General features: G+C 43.4%; 1 protein-coding gene across 13 annotated transcripts in view; it reads right to left on the bottom strand.

The window, feature by feature from the left end:
* The window catches only part of LOC105693551 (rap guanine nucleotide exchange factor 6-like), an 88,475-nt gene that overhangs the window by 12,125 nt on the left and 53,414 nt on the right, over positions 1 to 22,936 (bottom strand). For 11 of the 13 annotated variants that reach the window (XM_048657139.1, XM_048657142.1, XM_012413560.3 and 8 more), the window contains 11 exons: positions 20,959 to 21,034; positions 5,323 to 5,421; positions 3,278 to 3,490; positions 2,769 to 3,121; positions 2,193 to 2,651; positions 1,816 to 2,108; positions 1,344 to 1,647; positions 1,005 to 1,233; positions 623 to 927; positions 357 to 541; positions 54 to 265 (listed from right to left, as the gene is read on the bottom strand). In XM_048657139.1, the coding sequence (XP_048513096.1) occupies positions 54 to 265; positions 357 to 541; positions 623 to 927; positions 1,005 to 1,233; positions 1,344 to 1,647; positions 1,816 to 2,108; positions 2,193 to 2,651; positions 2,769 to 3,121; positions 3,278 to 3,490; positions 5,323 to 5,421; positions 20,959 to 21,034 (2,728 nt within the window). Of the gene's footprint in view, positions 1 to 53; positions 266 to 356; positions 542 to 622; positions 928 to 1,004; positions 1,234 to 1,343; positions 1,648 to 1,815; positions 2,109 to 2,192; positions 2,652 to 2,768; positions 3,122 to 3,277; positions 3,491 to 4,201; positions 4,428 to 5,322; positions 5,422 to 12,537; positions 13,463 to 20,958; positions 21,035 to 22,936 lie in introns of those variants that run through there. The other 2 variants (XM_048657141.1, XM_012413571.3) reach the window with 2 other exon arrangements.

The raw sequence follows: 22,936 nt of genomic DNA, 5'->3' as shown, positions 1-22,936 counted from the left end.
GATGGAATGAAGGAATCATCGAGAGTCAGAGCTAACGAGCGGTAGTTGCTTACAACAGGTGGCTGCGTTTGTTCCGAGGCTACTAGCTGTCTGTACTGGCACATGTTTCTGCTCGGGTCCATGAGCTTTTCCAAATCAGTGAATAGTCTTTGATATTTGCTGGGGAGCTTTTCCCAAGACCCTCTCAGTCTACATACAGCTCCGTGACCCAGACCGGAGACAATAGCAAACATGGAGTTGAAGTTTTTGCATTCTTTACACTGCCCTGTGAAGTGTGAATAAAATTCATGAATATAGGGATGCGATTAAATCAATGGTTTATCATAATATATTTTTTTAGAACTAGTCAAACTTACTGGCTATTTTGAGGAACTGTTTGATGATCTTGCTCCGCCTCACCAGATTGTGTTCTGAACAAACTTCCGTAACAACCCAAAACATTTCTCGGTTAACGAGCTCAGCAAAGTGACTAAGCATTGGGACTCCATACCTACTCTTTAACTTGAATAAGTCATCGACGTATTCTGTGGACTCAATTTGCCTGTCGAAATGGAAATTTTTCTTATTGTTAAAGCGTCTAAAATGCTTTTAGATTCACGCTTACTCAATCAATTCTATTTACCTGAATATGCTGAAATCTTGTAGTGTTAATTGAATTGCTACTTCAACAGCATTCAGTTGAAGGAAATGAACTTGAGATTCACGAATGAGTTCCGGCGCTTGTTCATCTGCAACTAGAGTCTCAGAAACGCCATTCGTTTTTAGGTAGTAGCGAGAACTTAGCCCGATTCTTTCGGCAAGATTTTGTAGCTGGTCTGGCAACCTTCTTTGCTTGATCATGCCGCCTTCGCCAACACTAACTTCTGCCAGTGAAAACTTCGAACTGCTGTCCGTCATTCCAAACTCTTGCAGAGCCAGCATTACCACCTTTTCAAAAAATGAGAATGCGTTTCAGATCGTAAAGTTAATTGTTTCGATGCAATCAAATGTCAATTCAAAAGTACCTCATGCGCTGTCGTTTCCTTGTGTATGAGTAAATATTTACAAGTCTGATCTGCTTTGTAAACTTTAAGAACGTGCTCCGGGTAGTCAGGTGCACGGAGATCGTCGTAACAGTATATCGATGTAATATCCGGATTGCTTCTCGAATGAAACAGGTTCATAGTTTGCGCCAGACCTGTTCCGGGAGGTGTGTGAGGTGGTGCGAGAGGATCGTCATTGTGTATTCCGTCACTGTTACAAAGAAACGTATACAATTAATCATTTAACTGCTTTAAACTGGCCCAGGATTCGGCCAAAATAAAGCTGAAATCTGAACAAAACGAATTGCAGTAGGACCGTACTTGATAGTGTTCTTTGGCAATATGTTCATTTTCATCAGTGCCTTTTGTAGCCTCCTTTTCGGCCCAAGCGTCATAAACCCTTTATGTTCCTTCTTTGCATCTTTACATGGCGAGACATTGATATCTGTGGTTAACAGCGGCACACCACCGACCAAAGGATTCACAGGATTAACTGGTGTCAGAGGATCCACGTGTGTAGACAGTCTCACGCGAGGATCAGTTTGTAATCTTATTATTTCTGGCTTACTCGCCCTCCCTCTTGGTCTTGGCGAATTGTCGGGCGTTTGGAGCATCTCCTTGAATGCTGTTGCATGTATTTCAAGTATTGATTACTGATAAGGTAAGTTATCTCTGACATGATAAATCGGAAAAATGGAATCGACACGGAGAGTAAAATTTATCCGTTTCTTATTTCACGATTCAGACTGAAGTATGTATAAAAAAAATGTAGTAAAACTTTATGCTCACTCACCAAGGAGATTGGATTTTACAGTAATACTGAGGTGCGTGGAACCTTTCAGGATTTCGAGGGCCCTGGTATGAGTCACATGGTCAAAACTTTGCCCATTCACCTCAAGAATCTGATCACCCCGTTTTAATCCGACATCTTCAGCCTTTGATTTTTTGTCAACCTTAGAGATGAAGATGCCGAAACCCCTGTCATACCCCCCTAAGATAGTGAAGTGCAGCATTTCGTCCCGACTCGGCCTTGCTAATGTGACATTTCGTGTTCTAGCTTTTGCTGCACATGCGATATTCAGCAGCCTGGGAAAATGATCGAATTGCTGGTGTCAATAAAAACATACGACCATCACCGACAGTATTAATTTCTTTTTTCTTTTTACTCACCTCAACTGTCCTTGCATCTTTTCACGTTCCAGTCCGATTTCGAAAGCCTCTAGGAACTCCATCATACACGGGTCAGTTTCAAAATCAGTAAAATGATTATTGACCCACAGCAGGACTACACGAGTAACACGGTCTCTGACCTGTGCTTGATTGAACCATTCTAAAAGCTGGTTAGCAACGAACATGGGATTGTCAATGAAAGTTCTATGCGTTAACAGGAAATCGTCAACATAGGTGGGATCTGTGATGGTATCTTCTAGCAACTGTAACATTAGCCTTTCAGGCGTTCCACGAATCACCACGTGACCTCTTCGCGCAACACCATCAGGAGCACCCCGTAATTCGGTGACTAAGATTACTCGACCATTCTCTTCATGCCGCCTTGTATTTTCTTCACCCTGACTTTGAATCTGGAAGTAATCTGCCTGTGTTACACAGACAAACTGACAGTCATCGCACCTGTAACATAAAAAAAAGTATCATACATTGGTCCCATTGTATGAGGCTAGGCCTCACTTGCGTTTGTACTCATTATCTTTTCTTTTTTTCGATCAAATACAATTTGAGTGAACTAACTTTGTTCTCATGACCCCTTGGTGCAGGAGTCTCTCCATAGTGGGTAGGATGCCAAAACTGTCTCCCATGGTAAGTTGTTCCACCTCTCCATTACTGTGTTCAACTTCAACTTCTCCATTAATTAGCACGCTCCAACTATCTAGTTCTTCACCATCATTTAGAACCACCATTCCTGCACGTTCAACCACTGCAAATACCATGACAGCGCACAAAGCCCTGCGCACTGCCAAAGTCATGTTGGTAAAAGCTTTCAAGTGCTGCGTAAATTCTAAGAGTATTTCTATGTCATCAGCTGTGCGTTCGGCAGGATCTTTTTCCAGACAGTCTCTCATTGTGTCGCGCACGGTCAAGCTCTGGAATTATCATTTGAGATTAGAACATGTCTTTCAACTATTGACATTAAATACTGTAAAGTCATGTCAGAGTAGATGGACTCAGTACAAGATAGACATCATGCTCTGCGAATAGATGATAGGTAGTTAATAATGGTTGTCCGAAGAAATACTTACGTCCATACTTTCTGCAAGATCTTCTTCTTCATCGCTGTCAACTATTGACTCTACTAGCCCTGATAGGTCGAGCTCGTCGGTATCAGCGTCCAGAGAACCTGGCACAGACGTCATGGTGTCAGAACCGCTGTAAGCGGAGCTTGTGTCACTAGAATGACTGCTTCTATTTGACTTCTGAAAGAGTTCTGGCCTTCCCGTTAGGCCCTGTGAAAACTGTAACACATCGAGAATTTTCTTAAAACCAATAACAAATTTCCATATATTCAGAAATTTCTGAATACATTCATTATTTAAAGGGAGATTATATTTAATGATGGCTCTGTTGAACATACATTGGAAGGAAGTTTCCCCTCAAAAGCAAATCGCTTTTCGCATATCAAATAGAACAAGCGTAGCGATAGAACATAGCAGGTATAGAGAAGTAGGAAATTCCCATAATGGGCGTGATAAAACAGACATGTAGGTTAGGTAGGCCGATGACATCACGTCGAAACCAAACATTATCGTAGCTTGCTTAAAATACGTTCTCCATCCATACTGTCAAAACATGTTTGATTTTCTATCGCAGATTTTTGGCATAACTCGTGAATCAAATTCTTCGTATTATAATTTTTATAATTCAAACCCCCCTCCACAAGCCAAACATACTTGTTACTAAACCCTACATAAATAATATTCAATGCGGAATTGAACATCGTTGACAAAAAATATAACTCAACAACATCACTTCTGTCGAAATAACATGAACAATTAACCAATAAATTGTAATGAGTAAGGAATAAAGCAAGGACTGGGGCCGTCATAGCAAACAGCAACAGCAGCAACAGCTACAGCAGCAGCAGCAGCACGCAGCCCAAGGCCATGTTGGTGGAATAATTTTGTTAAACGACGGTCACAACATTGTTTATAACAAAACCGACTCACATGATACATCCCGAAGGTGTCCATGTTTAGTATTTCGTTAAACTAACCACTTCACGAATCAGCATAAACTCGATACTTTGTTAGTAAATAAACACATCATAGCGTACGCTGTCGCAGGAGACATTTCCTGATTGTTACGTTGCTTGGACGGTGGGTCGGTGTGTCGGTTTGTTCGTACGTACTTCGTTCGGTTGGTCGGGTTGAGCAACTGTAGTCGCTAGTTGTTCGAGAGCGAGTGAGAAGTAAGCCCGCGAGGAGGGGCTAGGAGACAGCAAGGGACAGAAGGAGAGAGGGAGAGAATGAACTTCTACCGTCACGTGACCGAGGCAGGGACGTCACGAGAAAATGAGGCAAAGGGGGCAAAGAGGGTCTCACCTGTAGCATTTGCGCCTACTCCTACTTCTCATTTCCCTCTATGCACTCGTATTCCAATTTCCCTTCCTCTGTATAAATACTCGTATATCCCTATCTCCGTCTTTTTTTCTCATCAGCTTCATATCCGTACCGCCTATATCTAGCTGTGCATTTCATAACTGCATACCTGCTCTACACAACGAGTTCTCGAGTTTCCATTAAATTATACACACGTATACTATTGAAAAAGTAACACAACAAGAATATCGTAATAACACCCTCAATGAATTCACAGCATGCGACACGGAGGGTCCTCTTCATTTCTTTTCTTCGTATGCATTGATATAAGAAGGAAGAAAAAAAGGCATAATCCAATTACCAATTAGATCGAGACGAGTAACAAACCAAACCAAAAAAAAAAAAAAAGGAAAAAGACCCTAATGGGAACTCCTTGCATACCATATAGGCGGCCCATGTTGACATTATAGATATGAGGGGTTTTCTGAATTCTTTTCTTCAATGAACACATTTTTATAATGAATGGTGATAATAATTATCTCCTGGCTTTCCTGCCATTTCTACACTCGTTACTGTCCATAAATGCACTCTAATATGAATGGTATACATAATATAATATATTATACAAGACATTTTATCGTATCTCAATAGTAAAATTAAAGTCGAATAGGTCCGTTAAAAAATACCATAGCCGATTGAAAGAGTGGAATAAAAGTGAACGAAAAAATAAAAAAAAGGTTTATAATTACCGTCTCATCGAAGACCAAATTGACTTGGCGATGGTCGGTAATGGGATGAGGCGGTCTGTGCATTCTGCCGCCCCCACCGTGTACTTCCGGATAGTCGATCTGAAACAAAATTGAAAATAAATCAAGAAAAATTAATTAAACGAAGTGATAATCTTTCTCCTTCAACGTCCGAACAGAATATCGATACAATAAAACTCTTGTCACGGCTAAAAATTGACCGTCTTACAAAAGGGTGGCATAATTGTCTGTTCAGATCTTATACATATAGCTGACGCAGAGCGCATGTTGCCGCTGCTGCTGTTGCAGTCTCACGATCTGTTACGTAGCAATAAAAATAAGATTGAATAAAATATACATGTATGTGGGATGAGTGGACCGCGCAGGGGTGAAACATCGGTGTAATATGCAATAGGCTGTATTTAATTGGTACAATCGGTATGCTACATATATGGCTAGGTGCCGTCTCAGGTGATACTGAAATCATTGCCGAAAATTACCCCCCTTATCCCCGCGTCGTCACACGAAATCGCCCGAGACTGACTCGTCAGCCTCGTGGTTCCTCGGTCCCACAGCTCGGCCATCCTGGACTGCGTCGTCTGCCTCAGACGACGCTGCTGTGCTAGTATGCGGTCTCTCCACGAAACCTCTCCAAGGCTTCATATGGTCAGCTGAACAGGTGGTGTTAATTGGGCCTTCCCCTTCAATTTTGGTGACTTCGTAACGGTCCTTGGGATTTACTTTGAGAATTCGGTACGGACCTAGGAATTTAATCCGCAACTTCAGGCCAGCACCGAACTGCGTGCGCTTTATTGCTACCAAGTCTCCGACCTGGTAAGGGGTGGCTCTTCTCCTCCTTCTGTTGTATGTCCTGGTATTTTCCTCCTGGATTGCCATTATTCCTTCCTTGGCCTGGCGGCGTGTCTCGTCACGAGATTCTCGGAAGTTATTCCTCCCTTCCTCATCAATTAGTTCTTGAAGATTGGGATCTTCCGGCTGTCTCATCCTCACGCCATAAAGCAATTCGAATGGCGTACAAAGGATGGATCTCTGATAGGTGCCATTGATGGCTCTTTGGACGCGGCTCACGTGTTTAAACCACGCCATAGGCTCGTCGACAGATAATTTCGTAAAGACTCCAATCAGGATGCTGTTGATCCTCTCAACTTGCCCATTCCCGCGAGGCACGCCCGTCGTAATTGTCAGGTGTTCTATTCTCTGGTTTTGACAATACTCCTCGAATTCCCCTGCTGTGAAGGCTGTTCCCCTATCGGTGATGATTCTCTTGGGGTTTCCAAAGGTCTGCTGATGGACCAACATCTTGGTCACCACTTCGTTGGACCCGGTTGCTTTGGTCGGGAAGAGCCATACGAATTTTGTGAATCCATCTACTATTACCAGCAAGTAACTGTAACTCTTCCTAGTCGAGGGTAGGGGTCCGATGTGGTCAATGTGCAACGTCTGCAAAGGTAGCTCCTCTTTCGGGATTGGATGCAGGAATCCTTCTCCTTTACCTCGTTTCTGATTCCCTAAAATACACGGAATGCAGTTTTGTATGTACTTTTCAACTTTTACCTGCATGCCGTCGATTCGGTATTCTCGGGCAATCAGCTCCATCGTCTTTCTGGCCCCAAAATGTCCGATGTCATGGGCCCTCTGGATAATCTCCTGTTCCATGCCCTCAGGGATGACCAGTTGGTCACCCTTGTACAGTAGGTTGTTGTGTATAGAATAATCTTTGTATTCTCCATACTCAAGCAATCGTCCGATCGTCCTAATGTGTTCGTCCGAGTGTTGTGCCCTCTCCAATCGCTCCAGAAATGCGTCTCGTATCAGCAGGCATGTCGGGGCCCTGCTTAGTGCGTCTGCATGACGCATCCTGGTGCCAGCTCGGTGTTCTATTTCGTAGTCGAACTCTTCCATCAACATGCCCCATCGTGCTACTCTTGGTGCAAGTTCCTTCTTCCGCATAGTGAGCTGGAGAGCAGAGCAGTCTGTAACAATCTTAAAGTGTATGCCTAGTAAATAAATTCTGAACTTTTTTAGCGCCTCCACGACGGCTAGGACCTCCAGTTCGTAGCTGCTGTACTTCCTTTCCGCCTCCGTCGTCTTCCTACTCATGTAATGCACAGGGTGTAGTTCCTGGTCTCCCTGTGACCTCTGTAGGAGTACTGCTCCATAACCTTCTTGTGATGCGTCGGTGTGGATCTCTGTCTGTAATTTTGGATTGAAAATTTGCAATACTGGCGCTGATGTTAAAGCTTTCTTTAGTTCCGTGAACGCTTGATGCTCCCTCTCTCCGAAAACATAGCTTCGATCCTTTTTCAGCATATCGCTCAAGGGTTTGGCGATCTTGGCATAGTCCCTTATAAATTTCCGGAAATATCCTGCCAATCCCAGAAAGCTCTGTATTTGCTTCAGCGTGGACGGTCGTGGGAAGTCAGTTAAGGCGGCAACCTTCCTCGTCGAGGGCTTAATGGTCCCGTCCTGCACCACGTATCCCAGAAATTCTATGCGGCGGTTCAGCAGTTGACATTTTTTCCAGTTGATATCCAGGCCGTGCTTGCCTGCCGTTTCTAGCGTCTGTTTCAGTCTTAGGATCGCCTCGTTCTCATCTTTTGCCAAGATAATCACGTCATCCAGATATACCAGCAAAATACCAGTTCGAATTAGCCCCCTAAATACGTACATGATGTACCGCTGGAACACGGCGGGGGAGTTACAGAATCCGAACGGCATTCTTCGGAACTCATATTGTCCGGTTGGCGTCACGAAAGCAGTATACTTCTGGCTTTCTTCCGCGACCTTGACATGGAAGAAGCCATTTCTCAAGTCTAGGGTAGTGAAGACTGCAGCCCCTGCCAATCTGTCCAACATATCTTCGATTAATGGTAATGGAAAATGTTCTCTCACCACTACTTTGTTCAATGGACGGTAATCGATACAAATCCGTGGCGTCCCATCCTTCTTGCGGACCACAACCACAGCGCTAGCGAATTCGGAGATGCTGTGGCGTATGATTCCTCCTCTCAACCACTCATCTATTTGGGCGTCGACTTCTCTCTTCTCCCTCGGTGCCAGGCGTCTTGGTCGGCATGCTATTGGCGTCTCGTCCTTCAGTACAATTGATACCTGTACCGGTACCTCTTCTTCTCCCGTCGGTTGGTATTCGTCGACGAGTTTTTTGACCTTATCCCGCCAATCAGCGCTGATATGTGAAAACATTTCATCAGTGAGTGATATTAATAACAAGTAATCCTCACCTGGCCAGACTTTCGCGTCGTGCTTGCTCAGCTGGACCACGGCGTGGTTCAACAAGTCTGCGCCTAGTAGCGCTTTTGTGGGAATAGTGTCTCCTGACACTACCCTGTAAGTCAACGGGTAGCATACCCCGTCAATTACCGTCATCACTTTCAATCGTCCTTTCGTGCGGATTTTCCCTCCGCTTGCGGCAGTCAGTTCCTCTTCTACGCTGTCCAACCCATGGAGGCCAAGCTCGTCGCGGAGATCTTCCCTCAGTATGTTGTAGGTGCTTCCACTATCCAACAGGCATTCTACGCCGACTCCGTTGATCTCGACCTTCTTGATGCAGGCGTCAAGGCCGGCTGCCCCTATGTGAAGCGTTGCTGGTGGGTTTCTTTCCTGAGTGTCCGTTGGACTGGCTACAATCTGAGGGCAAGCTGGTGCAATATGCCCGAACTTACGGCATCTGAAGCATTTTGGGCCCTTCTCTTGGTGTCTGCAGTCCTTACTCAGGTGGCCTCTCATGCCGCAGTTATAACATAGCGTCGATTGCGCTGGCGTACTCTTGACGCTGCAGCTGGTCTCGCTTCCACCTGGGGATTTACCAAAAGCTTTCTTAGTTGATTGCTTATTGACCGAAAGCTTACCCCTTATTGCTTCGTAATGCCGCATCCTCTCTCTCAGCTCCGTAAAGTTGGTCGCCCCGTACAGGATCACTTTGTTCGACTCGTAGTCGCGTATGCCATCGACTATGTATTGTATCACTACAGCTTGGTCTAGTTCCACCCGGTTGGCTAGCCTTCTCATTTGCAAGATATACTCCTGGTAGGTTTCGTCGTCTTTCTTCTTGCGGTTCGCTAGCATCTCGTGGATCTCCTTACTGTCCGTTTTCGTTTTAAATTCGTCCATCAGCTCTCTCTTCATCTCATGCCACGCTGCAAATGTGGTCTGCCCGTCAAGCCACAATCTTGCTGTGCCCTCCAAAGCTTTTTTGGCAAAAACCAAGGTTTGCAGTGGCGTCCAATTAAATAAACGACTGTTCTCTTCCAGCAGCCCTATCCACTTCTCCACTGGAAACGCTCTGTCATCCCCAGAGAACTTAGGAATCGTTCCCTCCACGTCTCTAAATTGTATCGCTCCCGGTTCTCGTCGTCCCGTTCCGCGGCCTCCTGGCCCCTCGCTGGCCATGTCGTTCGCGGCGGTAGCTCGCCCGACTCCAAATGTTGCCAATTGTCTTCGGACCTCCTCAACCTCACGTCTCAGCTGTTCATCTGGTGCGGGCTCGCTGGTAATGTCTCGCTGACGTTTCAGCTCGGCAATTTCCGCGCGTGCTTCCTCCAGCTCTGCCCTCAGAGTCTCGGTTAGCCTGTTTGGGGAAGAACGCTGCTGCAGCTGTCGTAAGGTCTCAATTTCTACATGTGCAGCTTCCAGGTCACGGCTGAGCTGTTCCACCGCCCTTTGATTCGCGCGCCTATCCCGCTCTGACTCCTCATCCGATCGCGGCAGCGGCATTTCTTGACAGGTAGATACACTTCGGTTCGCCTTGTTTGTATACCAACTGTCCTCGTTGTTTTGGATACTGCCTCACTCACTGTATTGTTCCCGTTCTCTATCAACACCGCGGGTTATGATGGCCGCTTGCCCGTAGGTTCACCGTAACACACACACAGACCGAATCGTCTTAACGTCTAATATTTCAAATTTTATCGTCTCACTCACTCCGTTTTTCGTCCATAGATTTCCGGCGTTTTTCATTCACCTTCAATCACTTATTCGTCTCATCGTCTAAATGCACATCTCATTGCCTAACTGCACATCTCATCGTCTAACATATGAATAGTCTAACCGTCCAACTGTCTTCTCAAAGCAATCTTTTCACCCAATTCACGTCTCGATCGCACCCACCGCTTCACCTCACGTCTTATTCCGATTTCACCAACCCAGCTTTTCACCTCGCGAGTCACTGCAGATCCCGGTTGAGCCCCCAAATTTGTGGGATGAGTGGACCGCGCAGGGGTGAAACATCGGTGTAATATGCAATAGGCTGTATTTAATTGGTACAATCGGTATGCTACATATATGGCTAGGTGCCGTCTCAGGTGATACTGAAATCATTGCCGAAAATTACCCCCCTTATCCCCGCGTCGTCACACGAAATCGCCCGAGACTGACTCGTCAGCCTCGTGGTTCCTCGGTCCCACATGTATATTATCAAAGTACGAACTTAGCTAGAGAAAGAGCGAGAGAGAGAGAGAGAGAGAACGATTGTGTCGGATACATAGGTATACGTCGGAAACAGAATGAGCTTATAAAGTTTCATAGATACTTTCGCTCTCTAAACGAGTGTGAGTTATGTAGTTTCTATAGGTATAGATAACCGAAGGATTAGATCTGTAGAATACAACAGTTACTTTGGCCGCAAAGGATATAAACGTAATGATTATAGGTATACACATTTATATGTACTGCGGTTAAGCATGACAATATTTTGCAATAATTTCACTCGATTGATAGATCAATCAAATAACGATTAATATAATTATCGTGGGAACCGGAGAGTATTTTCAATAATATTACTCATTTCTTAACTTTAGCGTATACGATACGTTATAACACTGGCGCGTGCAGGGTTTTTTCAAAAATTGAAAAAAATCTTCAGCGTTTCCCGATTTTTTCATCCCCATAGGTATCTACGCACACAATGTAATCGCGGTGCGGCATATGCGGGGATGAAACAGAGACACTCGTTGTTATACATTGTGATACGTTCATATGCATAAAAGTATGAGGAAAAATAAGAAGAGAAAAAAAAAAATACAACGAGAGCAGCTAGCATGTGCAGCAGCACCAACATTGCGTAGTGATGTTGAACCGGAACCGGAACTCGTGGGCCGGACTTCCGGTAGATACATTTGCTAACTATACAACGAATCTGTGCATTCGAATCTCCCGACTGTTAGTTGGGTTTGAAATTGTCATGTGTAAATAATACGAAATTAAATGTCATCGCGGTACATCCATTCCGTCAATCATTCGTTCGTTCATTCGGCGTGAAAATTTAGCTTCACTCGCCTACGATTATTCGTGAATGAACGAACACGCGCAGAGATAGAGAATATCCCCCGGTGCAGAGATCATAATATCAATTTTCAAATGAAATGAAAAACTCCGTCTGCAATTACATATTGTTTGTTTAATTTTATCAATTGAAATTGAGACACGATCGGGGTTTATCTCCTATTTGCGATAAAAGCGACCAGCTCATGCTGGCAGACTCATCGTATCGTATTCGTTGTCGGAGTCAAACCGTACGCGTTGTGCGGAGGCCAACGCGCGTATACGTAGAAATTTTATTTACTAATAAATGAACAAATAATTTCATAAAGGGAATCGGAGCGGGTCGCATTCGCATACCGCGGTGGGCGTAATATAATGAAATCTCCACACCTCGACTCTCTGCCTACCACGAACATACTTCTGTACGAGTATATACATGTATATGTATCCCCGTACGTCGGAGAATTTTTATATACTCCTATACAATAATATAATTGCGAGATGCTTTGTCACTCGAAACTGCAAAGCATGCGACTGCAAAACAAGGTGAAAATTTATTACACCTCCGACCCCCGCAATCGCATACATTCGCAATATCATTTTGCTTATAGTACAAATACATACACGCGTGTGTATTCACCTGTGTAATATTCGACTGACTCCAGGTAGAATATAAATAGATGAATTTACTTCCGGAATAATTGGGAAAAACCAGATTCGCGTCAAAAATTCACGCGTATTCGAATTGAAGAGGAACTTTCGCGAGCTGCTGGAGCTCTTTTTTTCAAAGAAAAAAATTTGTTTCGCTGCAGAAAAATCGGAGCGAATTCGCCAATTACATTCGAGTGGAAAACGCGGTTCCACATACCCACGCGCAATACAGAAGTTCGTGATTTTTTTTTGGGCTGAAAATTTTACCTCAGAATCGACGGAGATTACCGAAAGGACGCCCGGCGTCCCAGGCCAGCTTCTTGAAAGAGAATGACGTCCCTTTTTCGCCCTCATAATGACCGCGGCTCGAGGCCGAGGTTTTCTGAAAGCGTGCTTCAGCATATTTTCGCTTGTAGATCAGGAAGATATGTGTGGTCTCGCTGTATAATACGAAAAAGAATAAACAGGTCTCCCTCCTGTTTCTTTTATACACAAACTCGATTATGCAAATTCACAGACACGCACGTATAAAAAATTCAGGAACGCGAAGATATCCCCGTAGTATTTTCAGCGCTGCGTTACGCATGATAACTTTTTTTTTTTTCTTCCTGTTCCCTTTATCGTCCCTCTCCGAATTTTCCGAGCTTTTCAAATCCTCGTATTTATTGCACTACGGAGGTATACATTTTACGCTCTCGTACAAGGAGGAAAAAAAAAAAAGAAAAAAAGGAACGGTATTTTCAGAACTGTTTCAAGATCGAAAGATGAATAATCCGACCACAGGGCGCCTAAGTTCCGCCGGTTTCAATCTCAACACTTTTATAGTCACCGATTTTATCAAACCACCGACGTTATTAATCATTTTCCGTAGTCGTCGCGGTCGTCATCGTCTACTTATGATTTACACAGTAATTCACGTACCACAATAACAGATTAATTGTTCTATTGAACTTCCACTCTACGACGATATCGCTACGATGACGATGAAAATGCACCACAAAACTTAACGGACTACGTTCGTTCCAGCACTTCAACAAATTATATAATACGAACGAATAGGATATCGCGGGATCCGTTAAAGCACGCGACCGCGAATCGCGTTCGTATCAACCTCCGTTAAATCGAATCGAATGAATATCAATGAATTCAAATACGAACTCCGAACTGTTTAACGGATCGTCGGATACTACCGCTTTGCGGAGTTCTCGATGTCGCTGCTGCCGGCCGCTCGTTGATATCACACTACAGCAGGAAGAAACCGAGTTGGGAAAAAAAAAAAACAAAAAAAAAAAACAAGAATTTAAAAGAGAACTAAATACAAATAAAAACCGATAAGATAAGGTTAGAGTTGCTGGAATTCGTGTAGGTACTGATATTAGTCCATACGTATACGTAGAAATATGTGTTATTAATATTAACTTGCGGTATTTCGTATAGTCGATATGGTAACACCGATTACGCGTTATTACTACACTCGACATACACACACGTACGAATCCATAAGCGTTCATCAATGAATCGCGTGTACTTCGTTCGATTCATAAAATAATATGGAGAAGTACAGCGTAATTAAATCAATTTTATCGATACAATGCTATCGGCTCAACGTAATTGAGTGAAAAAAACAAAACTAAATAAATAAATAAAACAACCTTTGCACGTGGTGAATAAATTTCACACGTCGAATTTACAGTGGAATCGATATTAATTAGTTTCATCTTATTATCCTCCGATTATTCTCTTTTCCATACTGATATCTGTAGATATATACGTATGTATTACGTGTAACCGTGAACGTCGCGTCGATTATATTACAATTATGAATGTATTACAAATCTTTGCGTCCGGCTTTCACCCGATTAGAGGGACGTTGTGTCGGTGGCGTATACACCGTGTGGTTATAGATAGGGAATTATTAAACGTCGTGTATCGCGTTTCGGTACGATCGTCCGGTTCGGGTTCTTCGCGCGTCCGGACCGCCGACGCATTCTACGGATACTGCAGCACAAGGCACTGTACTCGCTCCAGCAACCGGGACACGAGAGGAGACAGAATTCGGAAGAGGGAAAGAGAAGGAGAGAACGAAAAAGAGGCAAAGAGAGAAAGAGGCTGTGCGAGGGATCGAGACGAAAAGAGACGGAGGGGCACGTGACGTATTATGTGCCCTCTTCTTTTTACACGTACATATTAAACACGTCCTGCTTTCTTCCTTATCTTCTTCTTGTTCTCCTTCTTTTTCTTATTCTGTACTCCTCCCGGTCTCTTCTTGCGACTCCTCACAATTCAACCGACCCGCAGCGAGACTCCGTAGGAAAACGATGCCAGCGTGTACGGTACATACAGTTGAGAAAACTTGGTACAGTCCTCCTCTTCCCTATTTGTTTTTTTTTTTTTTTCTCTCTACCTCACAAATTTCTACGTGCATCCCGCAGGTATACGGTGTACGCGCGTTCGATTCGATAGGATAAGTTGAATGAAAATCGTTTCGCATTCGAGGGATCATAATTTTCCTTTTTTCCCTCAAAAATTGTCCCAGACGTTGGAAAAATATGAATATTTTTTTGAGGAACAAAGCAATTCGGAGAGAAGGACAAAAGGAATTCCAACTTTCTACCCGCCTACGTAATATCCGCTCCATTGATATGTACAACTATTCGAGGTCCATCTCCATCCGTCGGTAGATAAAATTGTACGTTATAGTTGTATGCGTTGCACCGTGACGAGTCGAATAACGAATAGGTACGAAATACGTGGCGGGCGACGTCCTGCGAGAGAACGTGGTTTAACGTGCGTGCGATTTTAGTTCGCCTCGCACGGTCTACGGTGAGAGGCCAAAGGGATGAGAGACGTAGGCGAGGATAAAACTTCGAGTTGATCCCTCTCGCCCATCGTTAAGGGAACGGTGGAACATCCAGGAAGGGAGAGGGGGGGGGGGGGGGGTTGTAGGGGGGAAAAAGACTCACGCGGACACGTCTCAATTTTATTTTTGGATCATCCCGCGGCTCCAGCCTCGCGGTTCTGGATCCGCCGCGAGACGTCAACGACATTTGGCCTCATGCACCGCATGCACCGCACGAACACGAAAAAACGTATACGCACATATATGGTTAGTATAATTAAACGACCGTCCGACGACGCGTAAAAAAGAAACAAAGGGGGCAGAAGGGAAATTAAAAGAAAATTAAAGAAAGAACCGAAGAATATCCACGCAACAACGTGCGTCACTGTATCAACCCGTCATTGTCACGGATACCGTTCAAGGATCTCATCGCGCAATCGTCGCGTGTAACTCGAAAAAATTATGTTTGTTCCCAAAAAAAAAAAATTCAGCAGTTTGATGAAGATATTTTACGAAGTGTGAAGGAAAAATGAAAAAATTTAGATCCTCGGCCGATCCAACGGTACGCTGATAAAAACGGTCGAAATGGGTAATAAATTTATCCCAGATGCAGACGGAATCAATAATTGGAGATTAATTACTTTTTGATTGAACGATAACGTGATTGCGAGCTCGTGATTATTCTAGCCGAAGTAACGTTCGTCGGTCACCGATTAGGATCAATATAAATTGAAAAGAAGAATCTGAGAGAGAAAAAGATAAGTTCGCTTTCACGCAGCGCCGGCGTTAGAAGTAGAATTCAGTGATCTGTAGCCGTAAAAGAAGTAGAATGGTATATTTATCAAATGACCGTGTACTAATGCCGAGAAACGAAAGTTTTCTGCAAAATGCATCACATGAACACGCGTACACGTATACGTATACGTGCGTAAACTGCAGCAGGAGACAGAGATCGAGTAAGGAGATGACGCACGTTTCCGGCGTACTAAACGCTACGTCACCGGAAGTCTTCGCACGCGTCTAAATAACGGGCTGTATAATGTACAGAAATCCCCGCGTAACGATCGTTCAACGTAGCGGGGATCGGTGAATGAAAATAAGAGAAAAAAGTAACACGTTTGATCGGATGTTGTTGCTACGAGTCTTCGGCTTCGAAGAATTATATTATCTCATTGATAATGTAACGGATATCGAAGGGAGGGACACGATCGATTCGGTTATACGGTATTTTATCAAAGAGATTAGATGGGGATCGGGAGCGTGCATATTTAGCGAAGGTAAAAATCGATCGTGAGATTTCGAGCGTGGTCTGCGGTCGTAAGTGCTGCAGCAGGTTCTCGTAAAGGAAATGCGAAGTTAGACACGGTAGCCCTGCTTTATATCCTTGGTATCTATATAATAACGAGAGTGGAGTGGAAGAAACCAAAAGAGAGAAAAAAAAAAAAAAAAAAAATAAGAAGAAAAAAAGAAATACAACTTGGGAAAATCTCTAAAATCCCGAAACCCTTGGAGCGCACATGTGAGACTACGACCGACTCTGGAATGGACCCCGGCATTTCTTAAAATAAACCTGCACAGAGCGCAGACAAAAAATGTTCACCGAATATTAGGGGTGTCAAAAGTTCGGAATTTCGACTATTTCTAACCGATACACAAGTATACAAAAATATTCCAGTTTTCGTTCAACGTAAATCTTTTTATCCAATGTGCAGTTTTACTCACCGATCCGTCGATACCCTCATTTTAATCCTCACGATTGATTTGTTTCGCGTGCGTAACAGTCGCACAATAGTTCGGGTGAAAATGAAAGACAATCGAGGGAAGGGAAGAAGAACTTTTCAAGACACTTGCGATTGGACGCGTTAATTACGAGAAGCTAATTGCGACTCCCGACTGCAAATGAATGTACAATAACGCAGGGAGTAGTAATATTTCTTTAGACCGCAAGGCGCGCGTCTATCTTGTAGGGAATTTATCCCAGAGTAATGGCATGTGAAGACTAGAGCAGAGCAGGTAGCTCGGGTGAGGTAAGGTGAGCCCACCTCTGGTTTCATTCCTCTCTATTTCTTTCTCCATCTTTTCTAGCCTCTCTCTTTTTCTCTTTCTCTTTCTCGTTCATTGGAAATGTGCGGGTTTCTCCTTGCCCTCCCCCTACTTCTAGCGTTAGCTCGCAGGGACTGGTCTAACTTAGAGTCTAATGCCCAGCGGAGGAGAGTTTGTAATATTTCCGACTCGTGTCCTGCGGACACCTCAAAACGATAGGGAGACTTGTACGGAAAATTCGTTTCGATAACAAAAAAAAAAGGAAAGATTAATTGTTCCATCGATAGTAAAAATCCGCGATAGTCAGGCTTTTCGATACTTGTATTCGCGAATTAATCCAAACTACATACGTATTTGTGCGACCCTATCTCTCGGATAAAGTTGCAAAAAAGTAGGTATATAATATTACCGGTCCCTAAACAAAACGCTACACATGCACACATCTGTGCCAAGGCCAATATCGATATCTTGTAACTGCTATATCCCTGCTTACTAAAGAAGATCTCTGCATCGGAGACGTTGAAATCCGATACGCGAAGAGAAATTTGCGAAGAAAATTATTCGCAGATTTTACCGCCAAATGTCATCCGACTCGAACACGACGTTTGGAATTATTTTGTCAAACGGTCGGCGGAAAAATTCCGTCGAAAAGGGTTGCGGGATCGTTGTACACGAATATCGATACGACGAAGTGAAAGGTACGTGGATCAAGTACCGTGTTCACGGGTACGTACGTACGTACGTACACCCGTGTACATATGACACACTATAAATTTACGTGTGTGTATATCGTAACGGCGACGCGAATCAATCGCTGATATATTATAAGTGCGGCAAGCGAACCTTGAATTTCGGAAATCGATATGTACGTACTTGCAACCTACATGTACGCTTTAGGAGCTGAAAAGCGATATATATATTTTGCTCGTCATCTATCCATCGGAATTAGACGACAACTTTTTTCCGCAAATTCATTTATTTCTCATCGTCGAACGAACGTCGCGATAATTCCGAATTTTCCACACTAACGACCCCGCAAAGCTCGAATAGCATGGAATACACTACGCCTGAAGAAGTATGGATCGAGCTTACGTCGTCAAGGAGAACGACGATAATGAGATGCAACGTGCGAGGATTTCACTGAATTTCAGTTTAATCGGATCAGTATTCGGACAAAGGACGCAGAGTAGCTGGTAACGTAAGGATATTGCTGCCTCTGCGCGGAGTGGAGAGACAGCTTGGGGGTTCCATAATACGACGCCGACGTTCTCGACTACACGTTATCGTATTCCCTCGAATAGCCAGCAAGGACGCGAAATCCGAGGACGTTCGGTAGCGCCGGATTAATTCCCGTGTCTGAAGTAATATACATGCTAATGCAAACTGTTCGCGAGAAAACTTTTGTTATACCTGCAATGGTGGTTTCCGTGGCGAAATTTCGTGTACGTGTAGCGCGCCCGTACCCCTCTACCTGCAGGCGCACACGGCGGTCGAACAAAAGCTTAATTTTCATCGTCACTACCGCGGGTGTGTATACGTTCAGCGAGATAAAAAGCTCCCATTCTCTCCTCCTCCCGCTGTGCGCTTTCACGTAGAAATATAAAATAATTCGAGGTGTAATCATGAGCGAACTAACCGTAAAACGAGCGATAGAAAATCATTCTCGACGTTCTTCAACCAGGTATCCACACATACATGAGGGTGGGTTGAGAAAAAAATTTTATTGCTGGAAGTACCCCACTTGATTAATTATTTATTCAAAAAACGAGTGGGCTGCCTTAAAATATAAAGTGAAAAATTTCGTCCAACTGATGATTACTCGACCGATTGCATGAGTAGTTGATTTTGGCTTTCAGATTTGGATTCCTGAGCTGATTATATGTGAAATTACTCTTGAAGACCAGAAAAAAGATTCGATTTTTAGGCAAAAATAAAATCATTTTTTTAATTAGGTTTAATATGCTTTTCTGACGTATTTTGACCTCAGGAATCCGAATCTGGAAGAAAAATTGATCAATCTCTAAAATTTGCCGAGTTATCGCCAATTTTCAGCTTTCTGGGGTCAAAAATAAAAAATTGATTTTATAGTCTTTATTATTGTAATTTGAGCTCAGGAATACGAATCTGTAGGAAAAATTAGTCTATCTTCAAAAATCACCGAGTTATCCTCATTTTTTCGCATTTTTTTGCATAAATTTGAGGATATCTCGAAGGGAAAAAATCGTAGCTCAATTTGGACAACGGATTCGTGTTCCTGAGGTCAAAATACATAAGAAAAGTGCCATACGATCAATTTTAAAAAATAAAAATTTTTGGCCAAAATTTGAGATTTTTCCAAGGGGTACCCCTTACGATTTTTTCAAATTTTGGCCAAAAATTTTTATTTTTTAAAATTGATCGTATGGCACTTTTCTTATGTATTTTGACCTCAGGAACACGAATCCGTTGTCCAAATTGAGCTGCGATTTTTTCCCTTCGAGATATCCTCAAATATGTACCAAAAAATGCGAAAAAATGAGGATAACTCGGTAATTTTTGAAGATAGACCAATTTTTCTTTCAGATTCAGATTCCTGAGCTCAAATTACAATAATATAGACTATAAAATCAATTTTTTATTTTTGACCCCAAAAAGCTGAAAATTGGCGATAACTCGGCAAATTTTAGAGATAGATCAATTTTTCTTCCAGATTCGGATTCCTGAGGTCAAAATCTGTCAGAAAAGCATATAAACCCCAATTAAAATAATGATTTATTTTTGGCTCAAAAATCGATGGAGTGATCATCAATTATTCGCTGTTGGGAGCAGAAAAATTAAGACATATCGCTTGGTTCTAATCGTAGACCCACTTTGATTCGTCGCAATCCCTGCATGGGTCGAAATATTCGAATTTCTCAATTCACCAGCAAACCCGAGCTTATCTGGAGTTAGGGTAGCCACGGGCGCGCGGTTTGTTGTGGGGCGTCACCTCTGCTCAGCCCCCAAGGTGACTTCTCACAACAAAGCGCTATGCTGCTGGCTACCTGACTCCAGCAAAGCTCGGGCTCCCAACTGAACTTCAACTTTAAGTCAAAAGAAGAGCATGTCATTTTTTGATTTCATACTTGAATTACAAAAATAATAGGAACAAAATTTTGAACAGTGAACGAGTAAAGAACCATCACAATCGACAATTTTTAGATAATTTCTATGATTATTGATCAAAAAAAAAAAATCTCTCTGCTGGAAGTACCCCACTTGATTAATTATTTATTCAAAAAACGAGTGGGCTACCTCAAAATATCAAGTAAAAAAATTTTTCCACATTTGAAAAATTTTTTTTCAACCCACCCTAATATACATTGATGTATGAAGCTTTTGATTTACGTGAGTATAAGTTTTCATGACGTCCCATTAGCGTTGGTATACGTATACGCGGTGGCGTTCGACTAATATGATATTTGTTAGAGGTATCGATTAACTGTCGGAAAGCTGCAGGTTGGATACGACACGACGTCGCGTCGTTCGGCTCGTCTGGTTCATACGTATTGTATTTATCGTACACTTCTATATACGACATTGTATTTTGGAACCTGAGAAAAGCTGTCTAGAGGAGCTTTTACGCCCAGGCTAAACCGTGCGCGGCACCTCGTCTCAGTTTTGAATTGTTCGCCAACAAAATCTGTTGAATGTTGCGAGAGAAATTGAAATATCTACGCAATGCCGCCCGTTCCTCATCAAGCGGAATAGAAAAGAAAAAAGAAAAAATAAACGAGGTGATGAGGTTCGCGCCTTTCTCAATTCAATTACGTTAATTTCACACTTACGACTATCATCTCGGAGGGCTCCAGTACGAAGCATTCGTTCGGCCTCCTGGCACTTCCTCCCGTTCGCTTCCCAAAGCTGAAACATAAAAATAAAAAATCAACGAAAATAAATAAATGGGCTGCACAGGTTTGTTCGAATCTATATAAATTTCACGTGTCTATAGCCGGGGGTTTTGCTAGGTGCGAGAAAATTGACTTAATCGTTTATTTTATGCCCTCGGCTACGATTTGGCAGCAGCGATCGCCGTGTAAGTTCTGAAAAAAAACACGTGCAGTATATAAATTATCGAGACCGACGAGGTTCGCGGCCCTTCTCCGCACTGCGGAAAGAGGAATTCGATGCCGTTCCTCTATGATATGTCGTTGTAATAACCGGAGGTGATTTATCTCCCTAGCCTTTCCCCGCGTTCCCACATCTCTTGGCGCCTCAAGCCTCAATGCCGAGAGCGCGGGGGTGTAAAGGATGAAGAAAAAAAAAAGGAGAAAGAAAAAAAAATTCGATCTCTCCGTGTCGATGGTAAGAGCGGTCAGATGTTTCGGGGAAGATACAGCCGGGGAGCTGTAAAATCTGGTACTCATATTTCTCGTGACGCGATAATAAAAATTGTATATTATATATCGTTACGACATTTCGGGGGTGCGGATCTGCCGTAGATCATTGCGCGGTACGAGTCTGAGTGGATTGCTACGCACGAGCGGAGAGAAAGATCCGATTTTTCAAAAGATTAATTTTCCGGAAAGCTCGGGAAATCCCCTTGAGTACGTAATCCGCGCACATCGGCCCGCGAACATGTATACCGTATGGAGAAAAAACGCGTGCTTTCAAAATTGGAGGTCGTAACAATCGTACGCGGGTAAACCCCCTCCCCCCACACTCGAAAAAAGCTCAGGAGGAAAATTCGTTCGGCGTTATACCGGAAAATTTCTGAACACGGGAAGGATTTCGCGTCTGCCGAGTTATTGTCAGAGAAAAATAGATAGAGAAACGAATGGAAGGAAGAGACAATAAAAGACGAGAATCGCTTGATTTTTTACTCGCATATACAAATTACCCGTTACACGACTCCTCTGTCGTTTGATAACGCGACCGTACGCGTTACCGTTTCTTTCGTCGACCGTTATTCCGAACTTTGGAATCGATGTAGTGAATTTTGATGAATTTCTTTCTATTCGTCTCGGTGATTCTCGCTAAGCAACTGAGGAAGGTAATGAAAAATATCGGACGGAGTCGACGGCAGGTAGTTTATAACGAACGCGTATTGAACCTCGTTTCAAAGGGGGGGAAAAAAAAAAACAATGTGAAAAAGGAAACGCGCTGCAGTCGCGATAAAATGCATACATTTTGATTCGATTAGAGCAGCGCCTTGCCGGATGCAACGGAGCGTTCAGGCGCGATTGCAGGCTGCCTAGAAAGCGGCGTTTGGACGAACAACGAGGATTTTCACGTTACGTAATCTACGTATCGCGTGCTCAAAACTTCAACTGTATTTTACCACCGTTCGCGCGCCATGAAAAAAAGGACGTACAAAATATTCGAAAGAGAATCAAAAATCGAACTCGACGTCGAGCACCAAATATCCCATTCTCGGCCTCGTGTATGAATCGCGGATGTAAATCAATGTGAAAGTCACGTCTGCGGTGTATCTACCGATTTTTTTTTTTCATCAATTTCTGAAACGGAAATAAGCCCGAAACTTTTCGCCAAAAAAATTCGCTGTAATCTTGGCAAGAAGATACAGAGCCGTTGTGACCGAAAGCGAGTTGGAAGGGAACTTTAATATTTGAAGAGAATTTTTTTCTCGCCCGAAGGTCGGCGTTGGAATTAGATTATTCAGTAAGAGTTTACACATGTACCAGAAACTATTGACTTTCCACGGGAGAGAAATTGAATTTCTAAAAATGCGGAGAAATCCACCGCCGCCTCAACCGTCGACTCCGGCGCGGTGTCGTCCTTGCGCGAGTCGTTTCCGAACGGGCA

This window comes from Athalia rosae, chromosome 6 (assembly GCF_917208135.1).
Source record: "Athalia rosae chromosome 6, iyAthRosa1.1, whole genome shotgun sequence".
Lineage (NCBI taxonomy): Eukaryota > Metazoa > Arthropoda > Insecta > Hymenoptera > Athaliidae > Athalia > Athalia rosae.
Note: the sequence above shows the minus strand (reverse complement) of the source record. Positions and strands in the feature narration are given on the sequence as shown.